Source organism: Diadema antillarum, unplaced genomic scaffold (assembly GCF_040938485.1).
Source record: "Diadema antillarum isolate AM-2024a unplaced genomic scaffold, OU_Dant_1.0 seq00000782_RagTag, whole genome shotgun sequence".
NCBI classification, from domain to species: domain Eukaryota; kingdom Metazoa; phylum Echinodermata; class Echinoidea; order Diadematoida; family Diadematidae; genus Diadema; species Diadema antillarum.
This window is the reverse complement of record NW_027271670.1, coordinates 497,581-525,189: the sequence shown is the minus strand read 5'-3', so window position 1 is coordinate 525,189 and position 27,609 is coordinate 497,581. Positions and strand designations below refer to the sequence as shown.

At 38.1% G+C, this 27,609-nt stretch overlaps 1 protein-coding gene across 1 annotated transcript in view; it reads left to right on the top strand.

The window, feature by feature from the left end:
• Positions 1-26,201, top strand: part of LOC139739093 (neogenin-like) — a 170,484-nt gene extending 144,283 nt beyond the window's left edge. The window contains exons 18-28 of the mRNA XM_071649713.1: positions 184-538; positions 2,864-3,036; positions 4,713-4,757; positions 12,349-12,417; positions 13,040-13,525; positions 13,875-14,651; positions 16,586-16,903; positions 18,670-18,774; positions 22,276-22,416; positions 23,271-23,416; positions 25,312-26,201. Of these exons, the coding sequence (XP_071505814.1) occupies positions 184-538; positions 2,864-3,036; positions 4,713-4,757; positions 12,349-12,417; positions 13,040-13,525; positions 13,875-14,651; positions 16,586-16,903; positions 18,670-18,774; positions 22,276-22,416; positions 23,271-23,416; positions 25,312-25,419 (2,723 nt within the window). The 3' untranslated portion in view covers positions 25,420-26,201. The remainder of the gene's footprint in view (positions 1-183; positions 539-2,863; positions 3,037-4,712; positions 4,758-12,348; positions 12,418-13,039; positions 13,526-13,874; positions 14,652-16,585; positions 16,904-18,669; positions 18,775-22,275; positions 22,417-23,270; positions 23,417-25,311) is intronic.
• The last annotated feature ends 1,408 nt before the right edge of the window (positions 26,202-27,609 follow it).

Genomic DNA, 27,609 nt, shown 5'->3' with positions numbered 1-27,609 from the left:
AAAATATCACATATTGTCTATTGTTGGAAAGATAGTTTTGTTAATGCAGATTTGATTTTCTGACAACATTGTCTCCCTGTTATCATTGTTGTATATCAATTGTGGGTACAGTTATTTGAATCAAATTTTAAAAAAAGTGTCATGGTAGCTTTTTCTATCTTCCCACTGACATACACTCTACAGCTGATGGAGGTGTGGCTTACCCCATCGACGACGTCGGCACGCCCTGGTGGCTGTGGCTGGCCATTGCGGCCGCGTGCCTCTTCCTCATTCTCCTGGCCATTGCCCTGCTCTTCTGTATCATCTGCGGCTGTTGCGGCTGCTGCGCCGACTGCTGCCCCGGCTGCGCGTCGTTCTGCGACGAGATCTACGCCTGCTGTGAGCCGTGCGGGGCGTGCCTGGCGGGTTGTGCCGCGGGCTGCTGCCCCTGCTGCTGCGAGGACGAGGAAGACTGTGCCCGATGCTGGACCAAGTGTTGCTGTGGGGTGCCCTGCTGTATCTGCTGTGGCAAGGCATACAAAGAGAGGAGAGCGAAGGCGTGAGTGTTCATCTTATCCTCATACAGTTCATCCCTATTATAACTGATGTGGTTATAAAAGTAAAAATTCAGATCCCCAAATTATGGACTGTATATGTGACCCTGCACCTCAAAACAAACAAAAAGTTGCTAGGCATGAATTTTTAGTTAAGACCATATTCTGAGAGAGCAGACTTTAAGCTTTAAAATGATGTATAACTCAAATCAAATGGACTCTCCTAACCTATCTAAATATTGGAAAGAAAGCACAAACTCAGGAAAAGTGTGAACTGAGAAAAGAGGCTCTGAAGTACAGTGTCTATTCAAGCGCTTAATCTTTACCAAACCGTGCTGGCTGTGTGATGAATGGGACAAAAGACAGGAAGTAAACCACCAGTGTAACAACAATGAAGGGATTATCAGATTAAACAATTAAGCATGCCTCATTAACACATTCTGTCCATAATTAATGCCAACTTTCAAAGCAGTAGCGCTATCCTTTCAAAAGTTATCAGAGTTGAAAGTGAAGAGTGTGGACAAGGTTTTTCAGAAATGAAAAAGGAATTCTAAAGACATACCTAATCACACTATTCTAAAAAAAATTTTCGAGATAAACTGCTAAAAAAACACACTTTCCTGCCTGTTTTATGATACCAAATTTTAGCATAATGTGAAAGAAGACCCGCTCTTTCAGAAAATATGAAAAAGTCAAGTTCAGCTAGGTTGACCCATTTCAGTTATTTTCAGTCCTCCCGCAAAATCAGTGTGTGCGACTATATGTGACCGTGCACCTCAAAACGAACATAAAGTCGCACACACTGATTTTGCGTGAGGACTGATAATAAGTGAAATGGGTCAACCTAGCCGAACTTGATTTTTTCATACTCTCTGAAAGAGCGGGTCTTCTTTTACATTATGCTAAAATTTGGTATCATAAAACGGGCAGAAAAAGTGTGTTTTTTAGCAATTTATCTCGAACATTTTTGGTAGAATAGTGTGATTAGGTGTGTCTTTAGAATCCCTTTTTCATTTCTGAAAAACCTTGTCCACACTCTTCACTTTCAACTCTAATAACTTTACAAAGGATAGTGGTACTGCTTTGAAAGTTGGCATTAATTATGGACAGAATGTGTTAATGAGGCTTGCTTAATTTTAGTTTAATCTAATAATCCCTTCATTGTTGTTACTCTGGTTTTTTACTACTTGTTTTTTGTCCCATTCATCGCACAGCCAGCACGGTTTGGTAAAGATTAAGCGCTTGAATAGACATTGTACTTCAGAGCCTCTTTTCTCAGTTCACACTTTTCCTGATTTTGTGCTTTGTTTCCAATATTTAGATAGGTTAGCAGAGTCCATTTGATTTGAGTTATACATCAATTTAAAGCTTAAGGTCTGCTCTTTCAGAATATGGTCTTAACTAAAAATTCATGTCTGGCGACTTTTTGTTTGTTTTGAGGTGCAGGGTCACATATGTTCGTTTTGAGGTGCACGGTCACATATTATCTACTTGTACTTTAATGTTCAGCTGTAACAAAATTTCAATATAACAAAAGAAAACTGCCAGTCATGAGGACTTTGTGACAACAGGAATATTAGATGTGAGATTTGATCTAGTTTTAATTACAGCCCCAATTTACGTTCCCGTTAGCTTCAATGAATAAAATAGAAATAGCAAAGATAATGGTAGCTAGAGGTTTCATCAATACAAGTTGACAATTGATTTTAAAAGTTTCACAGTAGTGATGTTACCAGCAACCACATATATTTTATACAAATCAGAGGTGATTAGGTCATTACCTCAATATCTCCCTTTCTCCATTTCTTATCACAGATATTACTCAAACACTGAATGATCAGTGTTTGTTCATGTCGCTTAGGGGCAATTTTTCAATCAGTAGCAATAACAGCATCTCAACCAAGAATCATGGATTTGAACAAATAAATTGTATTCTTTGTATGACAATTTTGTAATCTTATGCTGATCTAGTGTACCAGCCAGCACAGACAGTACAAAAATGGACTTGCCGAGAAGAAATCATAGCTATTAATGAATTATTAGTGAGAATAGTTCAAGAGGTTGCTCGCAAAACAAGTAAAGTGCTATTTTTAAATATTTAGTCGGAAGTTCTTTATCAGATAGAGCAAAATGAAACCTATCCAACGTTACCTCGCTTGTGGCATAACAAGCAATATTCTTGAAATTATGATTAAAAATATCCCATATTTTCTTATCATTTTCGTTGTTTTTTTAACAAGTCTTATCACAAATGTCTAAAAATTGATTAAAATGGAGTTAAGTCATTTTGCAATCAAAGTCTTCAATGTGTCGATGATATGCCTTGCCAGGGAGCTGACTGGATACAAGGCCGTTGCCAACGGAAAGGCCATCAGCGCCACCAACACCACACAGGTTGAAGGGAACCCCCCAGACCTCTGGGCCGACGAACTCGTCATGAAGTCCATGGGCAAGAACATGGTTGGAACGCCGTCCGAGATGGAATCTCTAAACAAATCAGAAAGTAAGCGCTCTGGTTGCCATGAAAGAAATACCAATGTACATTTCATTGTTAATTTCATGATGAAATACAATTATTTTGTGCACTACAAGGAAAACAAAGTACTTGTTACGCATCTAGAATCTATATGGAAGTGTAGGGGTTATATTTTCATAGCAGACAATTTTTGGGAACTCTTAAAGTAGGATGATATCAAACAGTGCATGGAGGATGTAAGCAAAGAGAATAATGATTGTGAAGCATATGTGACCGTGCATCACAAAACGAACAAAAAGTCGCGTGCACTGACTTTGTGGGAGGACTGAAAATAGGTGAAATCGGTCAACCAAACCGATCTTGATTTTTTCATATTTTCTGAAAGGGCAAGTCTTCTTATACATTATGCCAAAATTTGGGATCGTAAAACGGGCAGGAAAGTGTGTTTTTCAGCAGTTTATCTCGAACATTTTTTGGTAGGATAGTGTGATTAGGCTTGTCTTAAGAGTCCCCTTTTCATTTCTTACAGACCTTGCACACACTCTTCACTTTCAACTCTTATAACTTTTGACAGAATAAGGCTACTGCTTTGAAAGTTGGCATTGACTATAGACAGAATGTTTTGATAAGGCATGCTCAATTTCAGTTTAATCTGATAATCCCTTCATTGTTGTTACTCCGGTGGTTAACATCCTTTTTTCCATCCCATTCATCGCACAGCCAGCACGGCTTGGTAAAGATTAAGCACTAGAATAGACACTGTACTTCAAGGCCTCTTTTCTCAGTTCACACTTTTCCTGAGTGTGTGCTTTCTTTCCAATATCTAAATAGGTTAGGAGAGTCCATTTGATTTGAGTTTTTAATCATTTTAAAGCTTAAAGTCTGCTCTTTCAGAATATGCTCTTAACTAGAATTTCTTTTCTGGCAACTTTTTGTTTGTTTTGTGATGCAGGGTCACATATTGTCTACAAAAGAGCTTAAAATTGAAATTAAAAGAAAATTGATCCCTGAGAGAAAGATTGAGAAATTTGAGACATACAATGAAAGAACATAGATAAATGATTTAAGATGTGAACAATATTGTATATGTTTTTGACAGTTGTAGTCATTGTAACAGGCAGTTAATTTTTATGTCATATGAAAGCTTTTAAAGGACTTATATGCCATATGAATGAATGCCATATGAATTTGACATGACTTGTGCTGAAATTTTGCAAAAATTCAGATGCTGTTTATGGTATTAAAGTTTCTTGTGGGATATTTTTCGGGATTCTGTGGATCTTGAACATCGTGTGCATACGTATCCTCCCAAGGCAGAGATCATGAATTGTGAAATCCAAATTCAATATTAAATATAAAATGTGATGTGGTCCCATAAGAGCCAAGGGAGGAGTAATATATTGGTGACGTCATAATCAAGTGGCCGAGACTGTCATTATGCCCCGCCCACTATAAAGTGCCCTTGTAGATGGTTGGCTTATGTTCAGATATTTCTTGCTGTAATCTGTTCCCCACTGCTTTACCTCAAATAGCCTGTTTTCTAGCTCTTTTATCCCCTTCTTCTCTCTCTCAGGGTAGAAATAATTGTAGCAATGTACACACTTGAATGAACTGAATGTCAATGGAGGTGTTGTGTCATAAATCTGGATTGCCCAATCAAACAACGCTTGTATTCTCCTTCTTTCTCTTTTTGCTCTTGATAGTCGAAAGCGAGACGCAGTTCTCAAACCATGCGCAGCATCAGCAAGGTGAGCTTACTTGTCTTTATTTCTACTTTTTACTTTTATAATTGCAATGATTTGCCTCTCTCCTTACTACCCCCCCCCCCCCTTTCTCTAGCCTAATTTCTTCAAACTTCAACAGGAGGAAGAGCTCTTAGAACCACTTGATCACTGCAAGAGACCACTCAACAAATCTGGGAAGTGCAAGGATGCTGTATCTCAAAACTCTCTCCACTTCTTTAATTTTCTCTGTTTAATGACAGCAATGTTATTATTATTACTTTTTTTTTGTATAAAGCATCCTGAATTGTTCAATCATTACTTACGGATGATCTGAAGATCTGACGTTTCAAGAGGCATTGCTTGTCCATGGGCAGGGCCAGAGGGTGACTACACAAAAACACTTGCACAAACGTCATCATTGTCTGCGTCAATCTCATTGGGGCTTCATCATCGCCATCGAGAGAGCATTTTCTCTTCTTTTGCTTCACATTCATCTTCATCTGCCCCATGATACACCTATGTTTATCCATATTCTCAAATGTTTTTCTCATTCCCACTGAAGAAGGCCTACATCCCGTAGAGCCATTCAACAAAACTGTTAACTTTGGCTTTCAAGGAGTAAACAGAAAATGCTGATTCTGTTGCTTTTCAAGGCTCCTGGTACTCTCACATGCAGAATCATCTCCATTTTTGAATTCCTAGACTTCATCCTTGTTTTCATGTGGTAGCAAATCATAAATCATAATTACCATCATGTCATTAACATAGTAACTACCGTCATCAATATCACCTTCATTAATGATTTCAACACTGTGATTATCCTCATTATGTTATCATCATATCTCCATCATTACCACCATCATCATCACCAACATCATCACCCTTCCAACATCATCATCATCATCATCATCATCACTGTCACCATCATCATCATCACCGTCACCATCATATACTCACCATCATATACTCACCATCATCATCATATACTCACCATCATCACCACCATCACCAACATCAACACCCTCCCAATCTACTTTATCATTATCGTTGTCATCATCATAACCATCATCGATATACTCACCATCTTCACCACCCTCACCATCATCACCATCATTATCACTGTCATCATTGCCAACGTCATCACCCTCCACATCAACATCATCACCACCACCAACATCAACACCCTCCCCATCATCATCATAATCATCACCACATCATAACTTACCATCATCATCACCATCATCATCACCACCATCACCATCATCACCACATTATCACCATCATCAAGATCTTCACCATCATTGTTACCATTATCATCACCAACATCATCATCATCATCATATTTGCCAGCACTATTCTCTGCATCTCCATCAATCTATTTCCTTCATCATGGTATCTGTCTTCATTTACCCATCATTGCCTGCCATTACCCATTTTGTGACTCTCACTGTCTTCCCCCATTCCTTGTTTGTTCAGTTCATGTAATGCTTGTTGTCACAATCTTTGTAGTCAGTTTCAACATAATTACAATGACAATTCCATTGACTTACTAGTAAGTTAGACTCTACACACCCTACATTACCCCTATTTTCTCCTACTCTTTGCCAGCACACTATAATTAATATCTCTCTCTGTCTGTATGTTTGTTTGTTCTTCTGTCTGTCTATCTGTCTGTCTTTCTGTCTGTCACTGTTTATGTTTGTCTGTCTTTCTATTCATCTATCTGTTGATCTGCCTATATATTTGTCTGTCTTTCTATTTGTTTGTCTGTCTGTCTGTCTCTCATCCTTTCTCTCTGTGTGTATCCTGGTTTCCATGCCTTTCCACCACTGCATGCTCATCAGATGCTAATCACCGTTTCCGACTCACTGCCCTCGCTGACAAAGTAAAGGGTGCGGCAGACACCGTCACGACGAGCGGCAGGCAGATGCATGCCAGTGGGACTCGAAACTCCCCCAATATAGACCGAAAGCAACCAATTTACGAAGCAGGTACATGACATTTGCTCTCCCTATGCAGACAGTAATGAAGGAATACAGGCTTTTCTTGCACATTTTCCCTCTTTTTCTTCTGTGTTTCTCCTTCTAAAACAGAACTCTTTCCCGTTTGTTTTCTCTTCTTCAGAATTAGCAGAGTGGCAGCTAGAATTGAGGAAAATACCAGCAGACATAGATTGTATTTTTGGATGTTAACAGCTTTTGTAGCTTAATCATATATTTTCTTCCTCTTGTACATCGAGGCAGCGGCAGATGGTTCAGGATTCCCTAGCATTAGTTTGAAATTGGGTAGATGTTTCAGCCCCTTTCAAACAATGGCCTTCTTTTGTGTTGTGATCCAACAGCACATGTTCTCATTTTCTCTACATCAGAGAGGTCTCTTTCCATCTCCCTGTCTATGTCTGGTGTGAAGTATGAGTATACTTGAGGTAAAACAGAGCTATGGTTCCATGATTACTGCATCTCCTATGACCATTTTCTGTTTTTCTTTCTCTATATATAGCTCTATTATTTCTATTTTCTGTCAAAAAAGTGATTCTGTGTTAAATATGTTTGTCAAAATATGCAGCTTCATTTTTTTTTCAAAATGTCACAGTATATTTCTTGCAACATAGTCATGAAAATCCTCAACATGATAAACTAGTTTGCTGCTTGTCTGCATTCGAAAATGCAATGCTGTCATGATATAGTGTAATTCATATTATTTCTTTTAATTAGAAAGAATTCTTGAGCACTTACTGTCCTAAAGTCGTAATGATAATCCTGACCTATCATGGACTATCACAAGAAATTGTGTTGAACGCATTTGTGTGAAATCCAAGCCGCCCGAACAATATTGTCCTTGAAACGGAAGAGTCCCTCTCACCAGCTCTACAGTGCGTTGACCTTCATGGCTTCTGATGATGTCACAGGTCTGTAATTGTCTCATATAAGATTACAGGATCTTTCTCTCCCTTGCTTCTATAGTAACTACAGGTGCCAAAAGTCAATCCTTCAATGTGCGTTTTGCTGAGATACAACCAATTAATGACATAAGAGGTATCGGCGATTACATTTCGAATATCGTTATATACCCACATATCGACAAGGTATAAGACATATTTAACAATAATGCATTCAACCTGTTACAGTCTAACCATCTCACATTCTTTCCTTAATTGCCATTTCAAACAAGGAATGACGAAAAAAAAAATTCCCATAAACATTCATCATATACTTCAAACCATATAGATAACAAACAACTATCCATGCACAAGTGATTCTAAAGTGCAGTGCCATATAATCGCAGACCAAAACAACAAAAATTAGTTATTTCTAATATTCACATGCTAACACTCATTCTTACATCACTAATAGCACAAGACACATCAGTATACCAGGTCTAAGATGTATTGAACAGGGTAAAGACAGACATCTTCTCTTTTTAGTTGTAACACCTTGCCACTTTTTTTGTATTGCATTCTCAGAATAGTAGTGATGCTTGACATAGGCATAATGTGACTTAGAAACAATCAACAGCTTTATTCCACTGTATGAAATTACCAAAGCCATAATTTTCAATATATTCCTAATCCATTGTAGCAAACAGCAATCTTATTTGATGTTTTAGAACTCTGAACAAATTGAGTTACATGAATGAAAGTTACCACTTTTTAGGCTTGTGATAACCTTGTCTTTTATGTCTAACATGCATATATAGCCCATTTTATTCTTTCATTCATTTATTTTCCATCTCCAACAAAAACATATAGATATGATTTTTTTTCTTTCGGAAGATAAAGCTCCATTTTGTTCAGGACTAAAATTGAGGTGTGTGAAGGAAGCGCTTTAATAGACTGTTATTCAAGTGATCTTTTTTTTACCCCCTCTCCAATATCTGCCCCCCACACCATGCACTCCTTCCTCTTGCTATGGAAAAGCATCATTCAAGGGTGTGGGGATCTCACCCCCCATCTCACCCCCCATCTCACCCAAGCACTCTTCTCAGTTCAGTCTCTATGCTGAGGTCAGACGAAAGAAAAGGAAACCAGGTACCAACCGTCGTGACACCCACCCCACCCCCCTGTCAATTATTTGATTCATAGGTGATTCCTGTTTTTTCCTCATTAATTGCCAAACAAGTGTTATATCATTCTTCCCTTGGGATTTAAAGAAAAATCAGTCAAATTGTATAGTCCTTGATTTATTGAGAGTGTAACAGTATTTAAGGTATCTCATATTCCACTTTCAATGTACTACCACAAATCTTGCAATACTGCATACACTATACATACTGAATATCATGTGTATCTTTAGTCTTCATCACATGATTAGTCAATATATTCAATTTTTGCCCCTATGTTGCAATCCATCAAGAGAAACTGATATATTTTGATAGTTGGTAAGATTGCAATATTGTTTCCAACATTTTTTTTAAATCATATGCAAAGTATCAAGTCAGTTGATCAGTTTGCTTTGTAAGAACATCCACGAGCAATTATAGAGCATAAGATTCAGACATGTAGATATCATACTGGTCTGACTTTTTATATTCTTAGAAACCAGATCTGGGCCCTGTTTTATCAAAAGATATTATCGATTATAAATTTCCTTACCGCACAGAATGCCTTAGACTTACCATAGAAATTAACTACATTAATCAATAAAAGCGGGGCCCTGTTCAGATAGTGAGGGGAAAGTGATTTATACGAAGTTCCCCAGGATATAAAATACATATGAATATATAAACCACAGTCCTCAAACTGTGTCTTCTGAATTTTACTACTGGACCTCCCCCCACTCCCCCCCCCCCCCTTTTCTTGTGCCCCCTGAAAAGATTGTTTGCGACTTAGTTTCACGGGAGACATGTCACCGATAGCCCTGGGAGCTTCCGCCATCAGTCCCTCCTCCGAATCACCTAAACGAGTCGCAGGTATGCCGACGCAGAATGGCATTCTAAGCTCATCTGACCTCTAATAAGTAGTAACACTCACTATCCATGTGTTTTCCATAGTGATGTGATAATATAACGATGTGAGTTATCACAACCATCCTTGATTATTTTACTCATGTTATGAGGCATGATGTTGGGATTGTTCAGAGTTGATCATTGACCATGAGTTTGAATGAATAGTTATTACATGGAACCTTCCCCCGTAACAAACAGACTTACTCTGATCGTATTAACACACAAACTTTTAACTGGCACACACTTATTTATGAACATATCATATATGTTTTTCCTAATATTCATTGCAAAACCACCAAAAAAAGTTAAGATGTTGTTTCCATGTTGGAGACATATCTATAAAGACTCTAAACTTGGCTTTCACAAGATATCGTTTTGCTTATCAAAAATGGATGCATATTTATTTGTGAAATTGTCACATTGTGAACAACATTGCCAAGATGAGGACCAACATCCTTTGACAGGGAAAATGGGAGAAATGTTGGATTTAACAACAGGGTCATTTAATCCTTCCATTCCCATCGACAAGTGGTACATACTCAGTCAAAATGACTTTGTCCCATAGGGATCCCATAATGGTTAGGATTCACAATTGAATAAACCTACAGTAATACATGGGATTGGATCAAAGCCAGAAATGTTATCCAGCTAGTATGAACTACTAGGTCTTTTCAGCTCATATCAAGATCTGTTTCCCTTCTTAATTCTGTGCTCAGCTTTTCTTCCAGCTCTCAAGGGTACAGATGGTGCACATTCAGAGGCTCGATCAGTTTTACACACAAAAGTTTTAATATATGAAGAGTTTGTTCGCAAAAACTGATAAGTCCATTTTTGAAGATTTTGAAGTACGGTCTCTGTCATAAAGTACAAAATAATACCTTTTAAATGATATGTTGGTCACTACATATAAAGATACATTTTTGAAGTTATGGTCAAAAGAATAAAAAATTTTCTTATTATTCTCTTTATTTTTCTTGACCTTTAATCGCAAATATCTCCATTTGGCAAATATGGACTTATCAGTTTTTGCGAACAAACTCTTCATATGAAAACAAAGACTTCATGCAGAATGAACACACAAAAAATACTACAAACTTGATGCAAGTGAAAAAAAGAATATATATATAATATATATATATATATATATATATATATATGTTACACAACAATGAGTGTCCCACATGTACAATCTTTAAGTGATGTCCAGCAGACAGACACAAATAGAATATATTGTAAGTTATTATTAAGCCACTTAAACTCTTGATGTACTAACAGTCTATTAATGATCAGTTAAAGTAAATATATATGTGCCATATATCTTTACCAAACTTGTAAAATATATGTTCAATATGTCATACCCTTAACACAAAATTTATGAAAAGAACACATCCATTTGTTAACACAAACAATCCATTATAAACTAAACTGTCTGTCTTTTTGTGTTGCTGACCAAGGTAATAAACAGTATAGGTGTAATGTTTTGTGGTGTGGTGTAACAAACTATCGAGGTACAGAATGATGATTTAAAAAAAAAACTGATACACATTAGACTGTGCCAAACATAATTGATTGTCTCAGTGTAGTTTTCTTGCTTTAAGATAGAGCTGTTTGAATGTAGAAAATGTGGTATATCACTATTTTAGATTAAGAAAAAATATATAATCCCTGTATAAACAAACTGTGAATTTGTGTTGGTATGTAGTTATGTCAAGTGCTGTATTTTTTAATCAAACATATTTGAGTACATAAACACACACACAAACACACTCACAATCAATCAATCAATTGATAACATACATCATGCAAGACAGTGTGCAACTCATCAGACATTTATGAGGCAGTTTAAGTATTTCTTTTCTTCTTGTACAACTGAAAAGAAAACCCTCCTCTTTATTTCAGCAGCTTGATCTGGGTAGAATGCTCAGTGGATGAACAGCTTCGATGCATTACTTCAGACCAATTATTCGCTTGGCCTCAACAAGAGCTCTTGATGCTGTAGACATGTCAGTCATAGTCTTTGTATGTCATATAAATATTATATATATATATATATATATATATATATATATATATATATATATATATATATACACACACACACACACATACATGAACATATAGACAGTATTTCCCTTCTTATGAATTAGAATAATATCTTGCATTACTTTACTTGGATTAAAATACTCCTGCTCATCTTACAGCAAAGCTGGCTGTAATCCTCATTTACCACATGCATTGTGAGACAATGATAAACTTGACTTTCTTTAATCTCGCTTTTCATGTTGTTAAACACAAAGTATTATCCCAAAGACTACAACCATTATTAGAGAAAGAGAAACACCAGTATAAAAGAGGGATGATATTTTGATAGCCATGCTACATGGTTTTCTGCACAATTTTTCTCATACTCTCAAGCAAGTGACAGTGTGCATGGTATATTTTTGTATTACCCGTTACCCAACCCGATTTGTACTGTTGTCAATTTTATTTTGTTTATTGTGACTCTGTGATGGGACTCTTGCATGACTGTACACAGTATCTCATGTATTTTGTTGTCTTTTTTATTTTAGTTTGCATGCATTGTTTGCTTTGTGTTTGTCCATTTGCATTGCATATTCATGTTTGGTTTTGTCTCGTGTTGTCTTGCCCTGTTTCCCATTGTGTCCGATAGTATCAGCGCGGTATATTCCTGTCCGGAGTCGGGCCCACGAATCCGTGCAGAGGTCTAGTGAACATGGAGGTAATTCTCTCTTTATTTTAGGCTGTATTCACTCATTTCAGATGTTTTTATTCCAGTTGTTTCCAGTCCAAACAACATATCAACAAATTGCCCATACTTACAGAAATTCTGTTGGTCAAATATGTTAGAGTATGAATTTGCAGTTTGCCATTCTTTCGTGGCATGTAGAAAATGTTTAGCGGTAAGTATTTAGGATAATGTCATGGGTCTCCGACAATAGAAGCATCATGTTGCATGTGTATCACAATTTGACATAGTACAAGCCTGATAAATAACGTATCATAGTTTTTACTGAATAAAATCACCATTGACAAGAGATGCCGTACTAATATACATTGGATGTTGCCTGTGAAAACATGCTGTCTATTACTTCAGAGAATATCTTCTCGATTTTGTAATTTCATAAATGTTGTGCAAGCCACCTTTACATTATGTTACTATTGTGGCATGATAGTGTTTTGTTGCATGTGTACGTATAAGTTTGCATGATCGTTAAGTTTGCATGTTTCTTGTGTTTTTCGTTCGTTCTCCCCTCTTCCCCCATTGTACGTCCATTCATCTATCCATCCACCCCCACACCACCTTCCTGCAACATTCCTGCAACGCCATTCACTCAACTCAGTTAACTATGCCAAGGTCAACAAGCACGAAAAGCCCACGGTGAACATCAACACCACCAATGTGCGCATTGATGAGGTGAAAAACGAGTACCAGGGTCACGAGGGCTACTCAACGCTGGGCAGCATGCAGTCTGAGAGTCAGGGAACCCGTACGCGGCAGGACTCCGACTCGCAGCAGTCGATGCTTAGCTTCCACAACGGCCAGATTGTGACATTCCCCGACGGCACGCTGACCGCTCGCTCGGCGAATCCCAACCCGCTGACCATCACATTTGAGGAGACAACCACCACCCACTCCGTTGAGAAGATGGTGCCTCAGGCCGACGGCAGCAATGTGAAGACCGTGTCGAGCCATCAGACCTTCTCGAAGTCGTACTCGACCTCGGACGCGACCAACGACCGCAACCTTCAGGCCATCTTGCGTGACGGTTTGGACAGGGGGCCACTTGCAATCGAGGTGTCGACTTCCTCTGACCCGCCTTTGAAAGGTGAGGGAAGTAGTGAGATTTGTCAAATTATTGCCAAATTACTTGAGGCAGAACTTTGTAAAACAAGAACAAACGTGATAGTGTCATTTGAAAAAGAAAATCTTGCTGCTATATTATAGAACTCATATGCAGCCCAATCTCACTGAACCAAGGTAATACAATTCCACTGTATCTTTATTCTCAATCTCTATATTGCTATATTTTACACTTTTATACATGTAAGAAACATTGTCTTGTTTGTTGATGTGATATCAGAAGAGTGTATTGGCTCTATTATATGTAATGATCATCTTAAACAGCTGCTTTTTAGAAAATATGAAAATGACAATGTGTTTTGTTCCTTCTTTAGCCATTACAGCGCCAACTGTGAGCACTCTCAATGACCGCGCAAACTTCAACACCAAGTTCAGCTCCAGTGCTGAGGACAGCAGCATGTCAACAGGTTTCACTCAGGGTTCCTATGACCGAGGATACAACTACAATACCATGGATGACCATCGAGAGTACAACTACAACACAGTGGACAGCGGAGTGGACATTGGTCGCGATTATGGCTACCCATCCTACGGCAGCAGCCACAACGGTCTCGGTCATGTTGAGAATAGCAGCTACGAGGAGACCCAGCACATGTACTTCCCGGACCACTCCCCAGCCAGCCCCCTACTGGGGCAGAGCGCCGTCTCCCCTAGCGCCACCTCTCCAACGTCGGACAGCCCCCTCACACTGGGATCCAGCCCCCCTCCCATCATCCCGGCGGCAGGCTCCACTTTCTCCCGAGAGGGGGGCCTGTCCTCCAGCGCCATGACACTGCCGACCTTGAACACCCACGGCCTGAGCGCCGATAATGGCTACAGGAGCAGCTCAAACTACCACTTCAGGAGCACCTCCAACATCGATGAGCTCCACCGGGGTGCCGATCTGGGCTTCCGGGCGCGGAGCTCCTCCACCATGAGTGGGGCGGGGCCTGGTGCGAGGAACAAGTGGTATCTAGGGGAGGGCAGGAGTGCCTTCATTCCCAACAGGTCTGAAGGCTTAGGCATCGATCGAGAGACCAGCTTTGCCAATGCTGTATACACAGGAAGTAGTAGTCAGGTCCCCGGGAGTGATTTGCCACCCAGCTCTGGAGGTACTGCTTACCTAACAAGAATATAATAATAACAGATACAAATAAGTTCCACAAGTGCACAATGAGGAGAAGTATATGTTGATTGGTAATAGAATAATCTAAAAACTATTCAAGTGGATGTAGTGAAAGATATATACCATTTAGTAGTGGAATGCATTATGCATGTTCTTCTGTTGCTATGGAAGCATGATTCCCCATTAGATTTGAAGAAAGGAAACACAATTCTCGTTCATTGGGTTATTTCTCTGGTACTTAATCATGACCATTGGAAGGCTGAAGTCTATTGGTGCTATAACCAGTTCTAATGGGGATACTTCTCAATCTTACCGGCTTTCTTTTATCTCCTTTTCCATCATAAATAGAGTCAGATTTCTTGATTTGCCACATACCTGATGTTTGGAAAGAGACTGTAGAGTGCATGTTAGTCAATATGTTCCCTCTATGTTTGGAATGCATTGTAGCTTTGCATGTTTGTGTCCCTCATATATACGTAGAGTAGTTTACCCATAGCCCTCTTTTTTCCCCCCCATCTCTGATTTCCCTCTACCAGCCCCGCATGCATCCCTCTCTGACCATCACCATGGCGACATCTCCATCCCAGTCCCCAATGGCTCCCTCCAGCAGGGTGGTGGCTCCTCCTCCTACCAGTCCAGCTCCTCCTATAGCTACCAGAGCCACGGCAACTCTGGCTCCAAGCTGGAGCCGACCCTCTCTGTGCCCCTAGCCTCGCCCGCAAGCCCGGCCCTGTCGGGCGGGGAGGGTGGGATCGGTGTGTCCTACAATGCGGGCGTGGCAGGCCTGTCCGGTGGTGGTATGGGGGAGGCAGAGCACCACTCTGCTCACTCCGCCCACTCTGTGTCAGCCAGCCAATACTCCACCAATAACAATAACTCCACGGTGGAGAAGGGGGAGGGATTCTCGGACGATGACCGTGAGGTGGCCAGTGCTTTGGGCCATGCCCACAGTCAACAAGGTAGGGCAAGAGTCGGAGAGGATCCTAGACTCTTTAGTGATGAAATAATCTTCTGTTCACTGCACAGATGTGAAATCCTAGTGCATCAGTGTGAAAAAAAAATAAGCACAAATATACCTAACTTGATATTTATGCAAAAGGGACAAAACTGTGCGACTAATTTCCCTTCAAAACTCTTCAGCTACGAGTTAATAATTGCCCTTACCTCCTCTCTCGGTGAGCAGCTGGTAGACAACTTTCTCTTGCACACTGACCAATAAGTTAGTCACTAAGTTTTCCCCCAATGGAAACATGACAAGCATAGAATATAATTTTGTGTGTCTGAAGAAAAGCTATGTGTAAGTAAATCTGTGCTTGAGTAAATAGGCATCATGCTTCCTTCTCATTTATCTAATGAATCTGCTCTAACATATTCATAATAGATCTTTAGTAGACTGTTGTATGAAAACGACCTGCATTGAGGTAGTGACATAGAATGCTTTAGGTGAAATATACAAGAGCAGAAATTTCTGTGTAAATAATACACACATTTATTTATTGCTAACCAGATTTACACCAAGCATTCTGCAATAATCTCTTTGAACAATGTTATGCTCTTAATCATTTTCTATCTTCTGTCTAAATAAGTAGAAGAAAAAGTGCAAATTTGTTTAGTGTATGAGTGGTACCATACTTTTAGTACTTCTGGATGCATCTACATGTCTTTCAGTCATCGCTGTTTTCGTGATCAGGAAATCCAAACTTCACACAAATTCATGCTGATATATATCATATATCCTACTGATGCTTTTAACCATCCAATCACCTTATTCAACAGGAAGAAAAAATGATGCATAGTGTGTTTGAAACTTACTCACCCATGCATGATAACACTTGTCCTCCAATACCCAATATCCACTTCTTCATCCCTGGTTTCGTTATCATCTGTGTCTTCCGCTTTGAACCCCAATCCCCCCTCCAGCATTTACTGGATCTTTTGACAACCTCCAATCTCCATACCTCCACCCGCTCTCCCTCCCCGAGCCCCACCCGGGGCTCATTCGCCGCGCTCACTCCGCAAACATTCTCGGGCAGGAGGATCGTTACTACTACTTCGACGACGACAGCCGTTCCGTCGCCGACGACGACGACGTGGTGTCGGTAATGGGCCTCTCGGAGTACGACAGACGACAGGCGCGGGTGATGGCCAGAGTCAATAGGGCCCTCAAACAGCGTAACTACATGAGCGCTTCATCACTGGCCCATGGCACCGCCCACCAGGGTTTTATGAATAGAAGAGGTATCAGATACACACCGAAAGCACTGAATATACACCTCATAGTAGAAACATCATGATATGGGCACATATATTAATAATCTTTTTGCAATACACATAATATCATATGTGGTGATAAGACAGAGGGGGATAATACAATCATTAGGGGAATTCACGCTCAGCCTACTCACCAGAAGACTCACAACGACCTCCCTTTGTAAGATACAAAAGTGCAAATAAAATGAAATTATATATGCCTATGTCCCATCAGTATAAAGATGCTATTTGGTGATATGTGTGGTGTCTATGGCTTTCGCCCAATTTCTTTTGATTGAAGTGCTGTGTGATATTGTGTGAGTGTGAAAATGCTAGGGCACACTATTCACTGATGCTACCAACTCTCTTTTCTCCTCCACTCATGTGTGTTTTGTTCATGGAGTCTTATTGTCAATCACATGTCATCAATACATACCCACTGCAGAAATACGCTAGTTTCGCCTTAATACCAAATCCCAAATAAGGGAAAGTATAGCGAAAACGCTATTTAACCATCAAGCAACTCTGACCGATGCTGTTTGCTGGCTTAATTCTTGTATGTGTGTTTTAAGACAGTGGTTGGTGGCTTTATCATCTCTAAGCCAGGGCATAAAATCTTTCTGGGTTTTTTCCTTACCTTTTGGAAAACAACTGAGGTGGCTGTGCATCCTAAAGCTTTTGCGATCTCGCCTGGTGGGCTGCCCATTTTCCTCATCCCCGCCCTTCTGTGAAACAGAGTTACCCGTCTTCTATGTTTCTCACTCCTGTCTTTCTTCTCCCATTATTATCAAACCAGGCTGAAGAAGGGGGTATCTAACAACTGAGCTCTCGAATAGCGATGTAATATGCTTTGAGGTTATGTATATCTAGTTGTTGTTTTTTACCATGCAATTTTCATTTGTTCCATCCTTGTTTTCTTTGCCTTCCATTTTCAAGTTTTTCTGAGTCTTAATCCAATTTAACTTTTCTCTGTTGTAACTAATCATTGGTTTTCATTCTCTTCATTGCAGGATCACTTTAATAGGTTAATTAACATCCGTTCTATTCAATTTCTTTCCTTCTCCCATTTCTATCTGAAAGTGATAAATGTTCTCTTTGATTTTTTATGTATACTCACCGATAATCTGAAATTTCTTGAAACTCCTTGCTAATCCATAAAATTTGTCTTTGTAAATCATATACAGTTGTACTTTCCACATTTTGAAATAATCATGTGAAATGATGTGTTCAATTTCAAATAATCACTGACATGGTACACCTTTGTTTGTATGTGACATATCTTTTGTTGTGAGATGCAGTTAAGCTGAATGAAGAAGATATATTTGTACATGTACATGATATTTATGTTTGTATTGTATTCTTTGAATGAGAAAAATATTCCAAGTGAAAAGATTTTGAATTCTAAAATCTTGCATAAGTTACTGTGAAATGTACAAAAGTAATGTCCTAACATATTTATGGCCATTTTAACTAAGACATTTGCCTCAGTGCTGTGCATGATTTATCATCTTTAATGGTATAATGACTAAATATCAATTACACATTACCCAAAACTGATGACTAGAAGAAAAATGGAATTGAAAATCAGAAACCCCTTCTTTATGCATATATATTCCAGCACTTAAATTATTCCCGATGCAACCATCACATTATTATCATTCTGCATGTTGATATATTATATATATATATTTTTTCCTGTTCTATTTTTTTCACCCTCTCACCTGCCTCTGTAACCGTGTATCGTGGGAGATCAGATAATTTGGTTAACACGCTGAGTAGCCAGAACTATGACTACATGTCTAACGCTTCGACACGCTCTGCCATGTCAGATCGGCCACCCTATGTCCAATATAGCTCAGGTACCGTGCGGTGTTCTCACTAATGCCTGCGCTGTTTTTTTTTGCACAAATTTTGCACATGCTGTCAAAAAAAAGAGACTTTTTTCTTGCAAATGACCATTAGAGTGTGTTGCCTCCATAGCAATGCATGTTATTGCAGTCAGACATTTTGTGCCATCCGTGTACACACTAGCATTTTAACTCTTTATGTGCCACATTCGCACGCCTAACTCAGTCGACGGCATGCCAACTTCGCATATTCTGCTCAAACGCACAAACCCACCATACACAATCGATAAATCGCCAAATGCCGCAGTACAATGAAAGTGTTTCTCGAGATTCCATTCTTTTCACATGTAGCTTGTATTTTATGCGGTGATTAAATATCAAGGGGTGTTTCTTACTGGAATTGCCAATACGTTCTAAGTTTCTGTCACTGTTTGTGTGCAAAAGTCATGCCTCTTATACAATAATGTAGCCATTGGTAATTTCAAAGAAAAACAATAATAGATTTGTCGTACAATTTACATTAAAGCAAAGCTTGACATTTCCTCTGCAACTTTGTTCATTATAATGTCAATGGTAAAGGCCTCATAGAAATCTATAAAAGTTACATAGATTTAAAAAACAGAACATACTCCCAAAGTGTGACTATCTTGCTATTTCAGAATAATGTGGCACACACAGGGTTTACACCATGGCACATGAAGAGTTAATTTGACTGCTGATTATGTGTTGTCCCATTTGGAAACATGTTTTTGGTGTAAGAAAAAGAACACAGTGAATATGCTAATAATTAATTTATTATTATTTTTTTTTTGCATACAATGTGCTGCCTCTGCACCATGTTCCAATAACACTAACATTTTTTGTCTTTTACCAGCATAACTAATTTTGCTCTGTTGTGTGCTTTTGCTATCTTTTGGCATTGATTAACCTTCATATCTTATGCTTCTAGCTCTTGGCAAGAAGTGCTCATGCTCACAATAAATTTACTAACACTGCTTGGGTAGAAATGTGCTGTAAAAGTCTGATGTGTGATGTGCTTTCATTTATTTTTTATGTGTTTTTATTATCACTTGTAGAATTGCTAGAGAGCAGTGTGTGCTGTAGCTAAACCATTTCTTCATTCGTTTCCAGATAGGAGATTTCTTTTTACTAAATATGTGTAATTTTTAAGTATTTTCAATTATATATGTTCTGACATGCAGGTAGAAAAAAAAACTTCTCACAACTTCTCAACATAGATTTCTCTTTTATAGTGATATCATTTATGTATGAAAACTGCTATAAGACAAGGGATGATTAGTAATGTGTTATGGGCAATCCAAGAAAACAAATGATGACTATAATATGACTGTTGACAGCAATGACTATTTGAAGGCTATAGAATTATCACCTTAAAGGCAAACCTAGAAATACAAGTCCTTGTGTTGTATGACATTGAAATAAAGGTTCACATTATTTGACCTTTGTGGTAATGTAATGATGAAGGACATGAATGATTTGCTAATGCCAAAAACATGCCAAATATTTAGAGTTAGGGATAGGGTTCCACCACTCACAGGCAGAGAAATTTCTCTTGAGAAAAGGTTGAGTTATGGAATTTTTCACAATCTCAAAAGATAGTTTAGATGTTGCATTCAAGTTTTAAATCAGTATCAAAATTCCTAGTTTGCAGTGAATTCACTTTTCTTTGCACATTTTTTTTCAGTGAGTTTGTTAAGGTTACAGGGTGAAGGGTCACAGGTCACCAAAATGTTCCTTAAGGAGATTCCCAGTCTTTTGTAGCCACATCTGTTAATGGAAGTTTGGAATCGCAAAGAAAGAAATCACTGTGCATGCCTGACAATGCATTGATGTTTTCTTGCATGCATTATATAGTGCCTGAATTGGGATATTTGCAAAAGCAAAAGTTACTTTTGTCAGCTATCTATTTGATGTAGCACTGTAATTAGTTCAAAATAATTGTTTAGAAGAGACCTTGTTAGAGTTCTGTTTGTGCATATCATGGAAGCGAGGTGAATAGGAAAAGGGGTGAATTTTCAAATCACCAAACTTTTTTTTTTTTTTTGGGGGGGGGGGGGGAGAAGTGTACAGAGAAATCTTCAGTGGGCACATTTAGCTGCAATATTTCTCTGAAAAGATTTCAATTAGAATTTGTTTTTGAAGGGTTTGATCTGCTATCTTTTTCTGTCCATTTATCAGTATTAGCTGTGGCTGCTATGTGGCCATGTATGTATATTTCATCATTTTACTGAAGCACATTTGGGGCACTGCTCGATTGAATTTGTTATGAAAAAAAATAAATTGTCATTAAAGATACAGAAATATTGAAGTGTGAAGGTAGCATTTTACACTGAGTAGTTTCACACATTTTGTTTGCTAAATTTTAGAGTGTTCAAAGAATTCCCAGTAAGTGCTTGTGAGAAGAACTGCTGTCTGGTAAATGTGATCCCTCAGCACAATAGCCTGATTAAGTTGAGAAACATTAGCTTTAATTTCTCATGACTCTGAGCTTTCCAGTGTCAGCTAATTTTTCCAAGAAACAGTGAGAAAACGGATACACAGCTGTTAGAAAAATTGACAGATTAGGTATTCAAACGTGTTCATTCAAAATGGATGAATATGCATTAACATCTGTGCAAATATGCATCATAAAAATTCCAGAGTTTCCAATTTCAAAACATAGCAACACTTTTAAATATGGAAAGGATGTCATTATGATATCAAACTTGCTTTTCCTTGAACCAATATCAGATTTATTTCCATTCAGTGAATTCGCCCTATATCGTAGTTTCCTCACTTTAACTACACAGACTTGATCAGGACATAGTGATAATGGGCCACATGTACTCAAAACAAAACAAAACAAAACAAAACAAACCTTGATAAGATGACTAGGTATTATGTGTGCATATTTTTTTTTGCATGGTTTTGTGTTGCACTTGCTTAAAAGAAAGTAACAGTAAGCCTCTTAAGTGGATTCAATGGACATAGTCACTTTGACTTGTTCTTGACCAGTTTGCATCTAACCGCTTGTATATCTTTAAACAGCAATATGTCCAGGCTTGCATTTTTTTTTTTTGATGAAAATGCTTTTCAAAGTTGGAGCTCGCTTTGAATAATACATGTATGTGGCTGCATAAGTAACTAGTTGAAGATAATTTGTATGAAGATGTATAACGTGTACGCCATTGATCTTGGCTTCATATTTTTGTAATCATGTATGAAAATGTTAAAATGGCAAATCACTTCCATTTTGAAACTTGCACTGCAAACCTTCACCATCATTAAGTAGTGTCTTATGTCTGTTTCACAAACAGCTAAACTGCAACTTCACTCACACAATCTTATTTATTTATTTGTTTGTTTGCATCCAATATCCAATGAAAGATTCCATCTTTAACTTAACATTAAATTTTGACATTATTTTTAATACTTACTATTTTTCACTATTTACTTCTTATTGGATAAATGTGCATTATTCACTCACTCACCCTGATCTCTCACCCTCAGCAGGTTACCATAGCGACACCAACGCCAGCTCACAGGACGAGTCGGCCAGCCAGCACAGCGGGGGTACAGCGCCTCGCACCAACCCCCTGTCCAGCTTCTCTGTCCCTGCTCCTCCTGCGCACTACCAACACCCCCAGGCCAAAGGTAGAATCTCTATACCATAGAAACTCCGTAGGGGTAGATTAACCTGTTGAGGACGAGTCCCAGGTATACTCGGGCAGGTGTCTATGGGAAATGCATCTTGTAGCAAAATCAAATTGTCCTCAATGGGTTAACTTGTTGAAGAATAATCGAGGGCATATTTGGGCAGGCGTCTATGCAAAGTGTGTTTTATAGGGAAATCTGCTCATCCTGAATGGGTTATTAAAATGAGACGTTCGTACTGTGTGCATGTGTACTTTCATAAAGCTTAATCTGCATTTAGTAATGATAAGACATACTTTACTTCACTGTGACACAGATATAGTAATGTGACAGACATAGTGTAATTGATAAGGATAGCATAGAGTGTTTGTTTTAATGCACATTATCTGACTTGTTTATCACTCAAAGCTCTCATACTGAATTAAATAGTTTTGCCTGCATCAATGATACCAATTTAGAAATAAAGTTCGAATAACAAATTTGAAAGTACAACACAAAATTTGACTCCATAATTTAAAGGATATCATTGTGAGTTCCTATCAGGATTTTCCATGCCCAATAGTTTGAGTACTTAGGATTTTTGTGTTTGTTATCATTCTAGTTCAGTCAATGTATGTCACAGTGTAATCCAAATTGTGTTGGAATCCTCTTCCAAGCTTTGTTATCATAATTTATGGCTTGTTTAAATACACTTGTCAATGACATGTCATGCTGTGGTCCATGTCACTATTTCACATTTTGTGTGTACTTTTCAAATTAGTGTAAATAACACTGTAAGAACTTTGAGAATTAGCAACATTTTAAGCCACTTGTGAGTCCTGATTCTTATCTGAGTTTTTGTTTTTTTGTTGCAGTGAGGATAACAGCACCAACATACAGCCCGCTCAAGCGGGGACAGCCAGGCCCTCCAGGGAGGGGCCGGTCCCAGCCCATGCCGGTCATCACGCCCAAGGCACCGGATGTCACGTATCGTGGGGTCGGAGACGGCAACAGTCCAGGGGTAGGTATCCCGGCATGACATCATAGAGGGTTTTTTTTTTCAGGGGTGACGTTGAGGCACTGCTGTATTGTATTCAGACATTTATTAAAGAGCTGTTTTCCTCACCCGGACGTCTGTCAGACAATTTGCTAAATGTGTGTCTTCTATCTAAAATAAGCTTTAAGATGGGAACTAGAGTCTAAAATATTATTAAATTGACTTTTTTTTTTTCAAAATTTGCCTAGGTTTTGGCATTTTCTTTATTCCATAATTGTGTCTTCCTAATGATGCCTTATTTGTCCCACTGTGTTTCCAAATGCCAATTACAGAAATGGAAAGAAAGGAAGCCAAATGAAAAAAGGGCAATTTTTAGATCATTGGCTTTGAAGAATAGATGTAGTCAGGTTTGCTGGAGCTTAAGCATTAAAAAATTGGTCAGTTCTAAACCGTGCTTGATGGAACCTAAAAAAAGTTTTGAATTAAGCAGTGGTATATAGACACAATATTCTGGTTGTAGGAAGTTCCGATGTCAAGCTTGTGGAATAATATTGTGGTGCAATTAATGTGAGAGCCCCGCTCAAAATCCACAAAAAAGCTGCAGAGTAGGATTCTCTTTAATGGGCCGAAATATGTCATTTTTCATTCACGGACTCAAATTCTTGGAGGGTTGTCTTACCTAGGAGAGTAATCATTTCTGTACCTCAAAATTTTGTTACTTAAAACAAAATGGAAATCTAGATATTATGAAAAGTTCTTCTGGACCATATTTTTTCAGACAGGCATTGTTTTCACTGGGAAATTTAATTTTCATAGATACTTCTGCACAGCATGCCTGAGTGACCCTAATCTTTAAATCCTCTTTCTCCCTTTTTTATGAAACTGCACCTCCCAACCAGGGAGGTGGGAAGAGATCCCACCTCCCTTTCCCAACTCTCTCTTATTTAAATCACCTTTTGAATAGGTTAGGATGGTCCAATTTGAACAAGGTATATATCATTTGAAAACTTTTGGATAGAGCTTACTCTTTTAAACTATTTGTGACCATGCATCACAAAACCAACAAAAAGTCGCATCCCTTGATTTTACGTGAGGACTCAAAAAAGGTGAAATGGGCCAACCAAGTCAATTTCGAGTTATTCATATTTTCTGAAAGAGCTATCCTTCTTCTACATTAATCTTTAGTTTGGGATCATAACATGAAATGGAAAGTGTGTTTTCAGCAGTTTTTCGACAACCCTTTATTGGGGGAGAGTAGAATGATCAGGTATGTCGTAGAGGCCCCTTTTCAGTTCTCAAAATCCTTTGCAAACTCTTCATTTTCCAGTCTAATAACTTTTGAAAGGATAACGCTACTACTCTGAAAGTTGGCATTAATCATGGACAGAATGTGATGATAGAACATGCTCAATTTCAGTGTAATCTGAATTGTTGTTGCTCCTGTGGTTTACATTCTGTGTTTTGTTCCTTTCATCCCACAGTTAGCACGGCTTGGTAAAGATTAAGCGCTTGAATAGACCTTGTACTTCAGAGCCTCTTTTATCAGTTCACACTTTTCCAGCATGTGTCTTTCTTTTCAGTATTTAGATAGGTTAGGGGAGTCCATTTGAATGGAGTTATACATCATTTTAAAGCTTAGAGTCTGCTCTTTCAGAATTTGCCCTTTACTAAAGATCCATGTCTGGCAACTTTTTGTTGGTTTTGTGATGCAGGGTCACATTTAGAAGAAGCTATGGAAATTCATTTTGGCCTCCTTTTAGTGTGTTTTGAGCTGGGCAGATACAAATATCAAATATTATCAAGTGTAGAGGAAATCATCTCACATGGAAAAACAACTTTATAAGTGTAACATTTTTCTGTCTGTGTATTAACACTTTGAAATACTTTCCCCTTATTTTCACCCCCCCCCCCCTCCCCAGTCCACAGTGAGGACCTTCAGTGCAGAGGACCTGAATGCTGAAATGATGCACTTGGAGGGACTTATGAAAGACCTTAATGCCATCACACAGAATGAACTACAAAACTGAGTTTTGTCTCCCCCTCCCCCCTCTGTGCGATGTGGACTCATCCTAATCTAAGTGCCAGTACATACGCTAGTGTAGAATGGATGGATCGTTCCATTGATGAACGGGCAGTGTAGAGATGCTGACGACCGGTGTACAAGTTGTATAAAATCCTGAACATACAAAGAAGGAGAAGGTGGAAATATGGACTATGTGTACATGTATACATAATATGTCATATGGAAAATCTATGTGAAATATTAATGCTGACTGACTAGGTGCAACTGCTTTTTTTTTTCTCATTTGTCTCAATCGTCATTATATCATTATCCGAATATGAATGATGCATCAATATGCTCTGTAGATTTTTTGATAGCAACTAAGGGCTTGGATATAGAAATGTAATGTATGCTTTCATTGATGACTAGCTTCGTGAGAATTCATTTGCTTTGGAAAATCTGAGGTTTCACTTGTTTCCATTGATAGACTAGTAAATATAGATATATACAAGGAAAAATTCCTTTTATAAGTTGTACTTTGAATTGTTGATTTTCAACTCTTTTTATCCTTTCTGATGTAAAAATGACAGACCAAACAGCTGTTTTATTGCATTGTGTGTATAAATGCTGTAATTGAATACTTTGTGTTTGAACAGAAAAATGTGCCTCTCTTGAAAAGAAAGCTTAGTTTGTTTTTGTGTTTCTTTGTTATTTAAGTATAATGTATCAATTGATATGTGTAGGAGACAGAAAGTGTATGTACTGGTATATCTGTATATGTATGGTTATTTGTGTCACCTGCATGTATGTTGTGGGAATGTTAAACCTGTTTGTAACTTATGTATAGCAGGGTGCTTTCTATGGCCAATATCTTGGGTCTCTGTCACCTATTTTGCGTAAGTGTTGTCGTGCCAGAAATTCTCTAAGAGGTGTATCAGTTGACAATGTCCCAGTTTCTCTTTCCCTCAAGCTACCATGCTTGCTGGTGTGACTAACCAGCAACCAGGGAAGATGAAATATTTTGATTTGCCCATGGAAGGAGAAACATAACTTTATGTACCACATTTTGTGAAAGTGTACCAATTACGAGCTATATTAAACCCCCAGGCTACATTACTACCTCCTTGATATACACTGTACATCCATTAATTAGGAAAAGGCTTTGTTTTTTTCATAATTAAAAGCAAAATTGTCCCTTAATGAATTCAAGTAATCATAACCAAGATTTAATACTGCCATGAATTGCACTTAATGTTTGTTTTAATCATAAAAAGACTGTTAGTATTTTCAATAGCATTTTTTGTTGTTGTTTTAAAATGGTGTTACCGCAAGCTTTTCTACATCATTTACATCACCATGCAAACTTTCAAACAACATATCTTTTCTTTTTAATTGTAAACTAATAACAGAATGGCTGGAATTCTACATCCTTTTGGGAAAGATTAACCTCCATTTTAGAGCCCACTCTTTTTGATATGTTTTGAAAAAACAAAAGTCAGATGAACAGTGATTATGAACAGTGATAAATCATTCTTTTGCTTTCAACACAATATAAAAAAGTTCCAGACTCATTTTCATGTACTGAAATTCCAATCTATTAAAAATCCAGTTTTTTTTTAAAGAAAAGATTACCCTCTTTATATTTTTCTTGCCACCTTTTGGTAATAAAAAACAAGCAACAAAAAGTTTTTGTATTGTTTTCAGACTCCATAAAGCCTAATAATTTATAAACCCATGACCAAAGTACTCTGGTGAGAGGGAGAGTCAATTCAATTCGATGATGGATTTTATCAGTACTAAACTTGTGTTTTAGTAGATGCTAGCATGTTTACATGGACGTTTTTAGCTTATTTATTCAAAAAATGCTTTGAGACTTTTCTCAAAGCAGGTTTCTGCTTGCTTTTGCATGCTTGTTGGTGGATGCTCTGTTTTGCTGATAGGTGCTATTGCCTGAGAGAAAATTATTTTTTCTTTCTGTAGATAAAAATTTTGAAGATGTTGCTTGTGAGATAGACGTTGAGCTGATATTTTCCCCATCTTTTGTCCAAATATAAAGTTATACTCTATTGTATTCAGACCAGAAATGTCAGTGGCATGGTTAGGTCTTTTCCCTTTAGCCTAAAATATTGTGTGGAGAGGACAAAATGATATGTTGTGTCTCATAAATTATCAGTAAGAATTCCTGTGCGACTTTTCCTTACCAAAGACGAGTGAA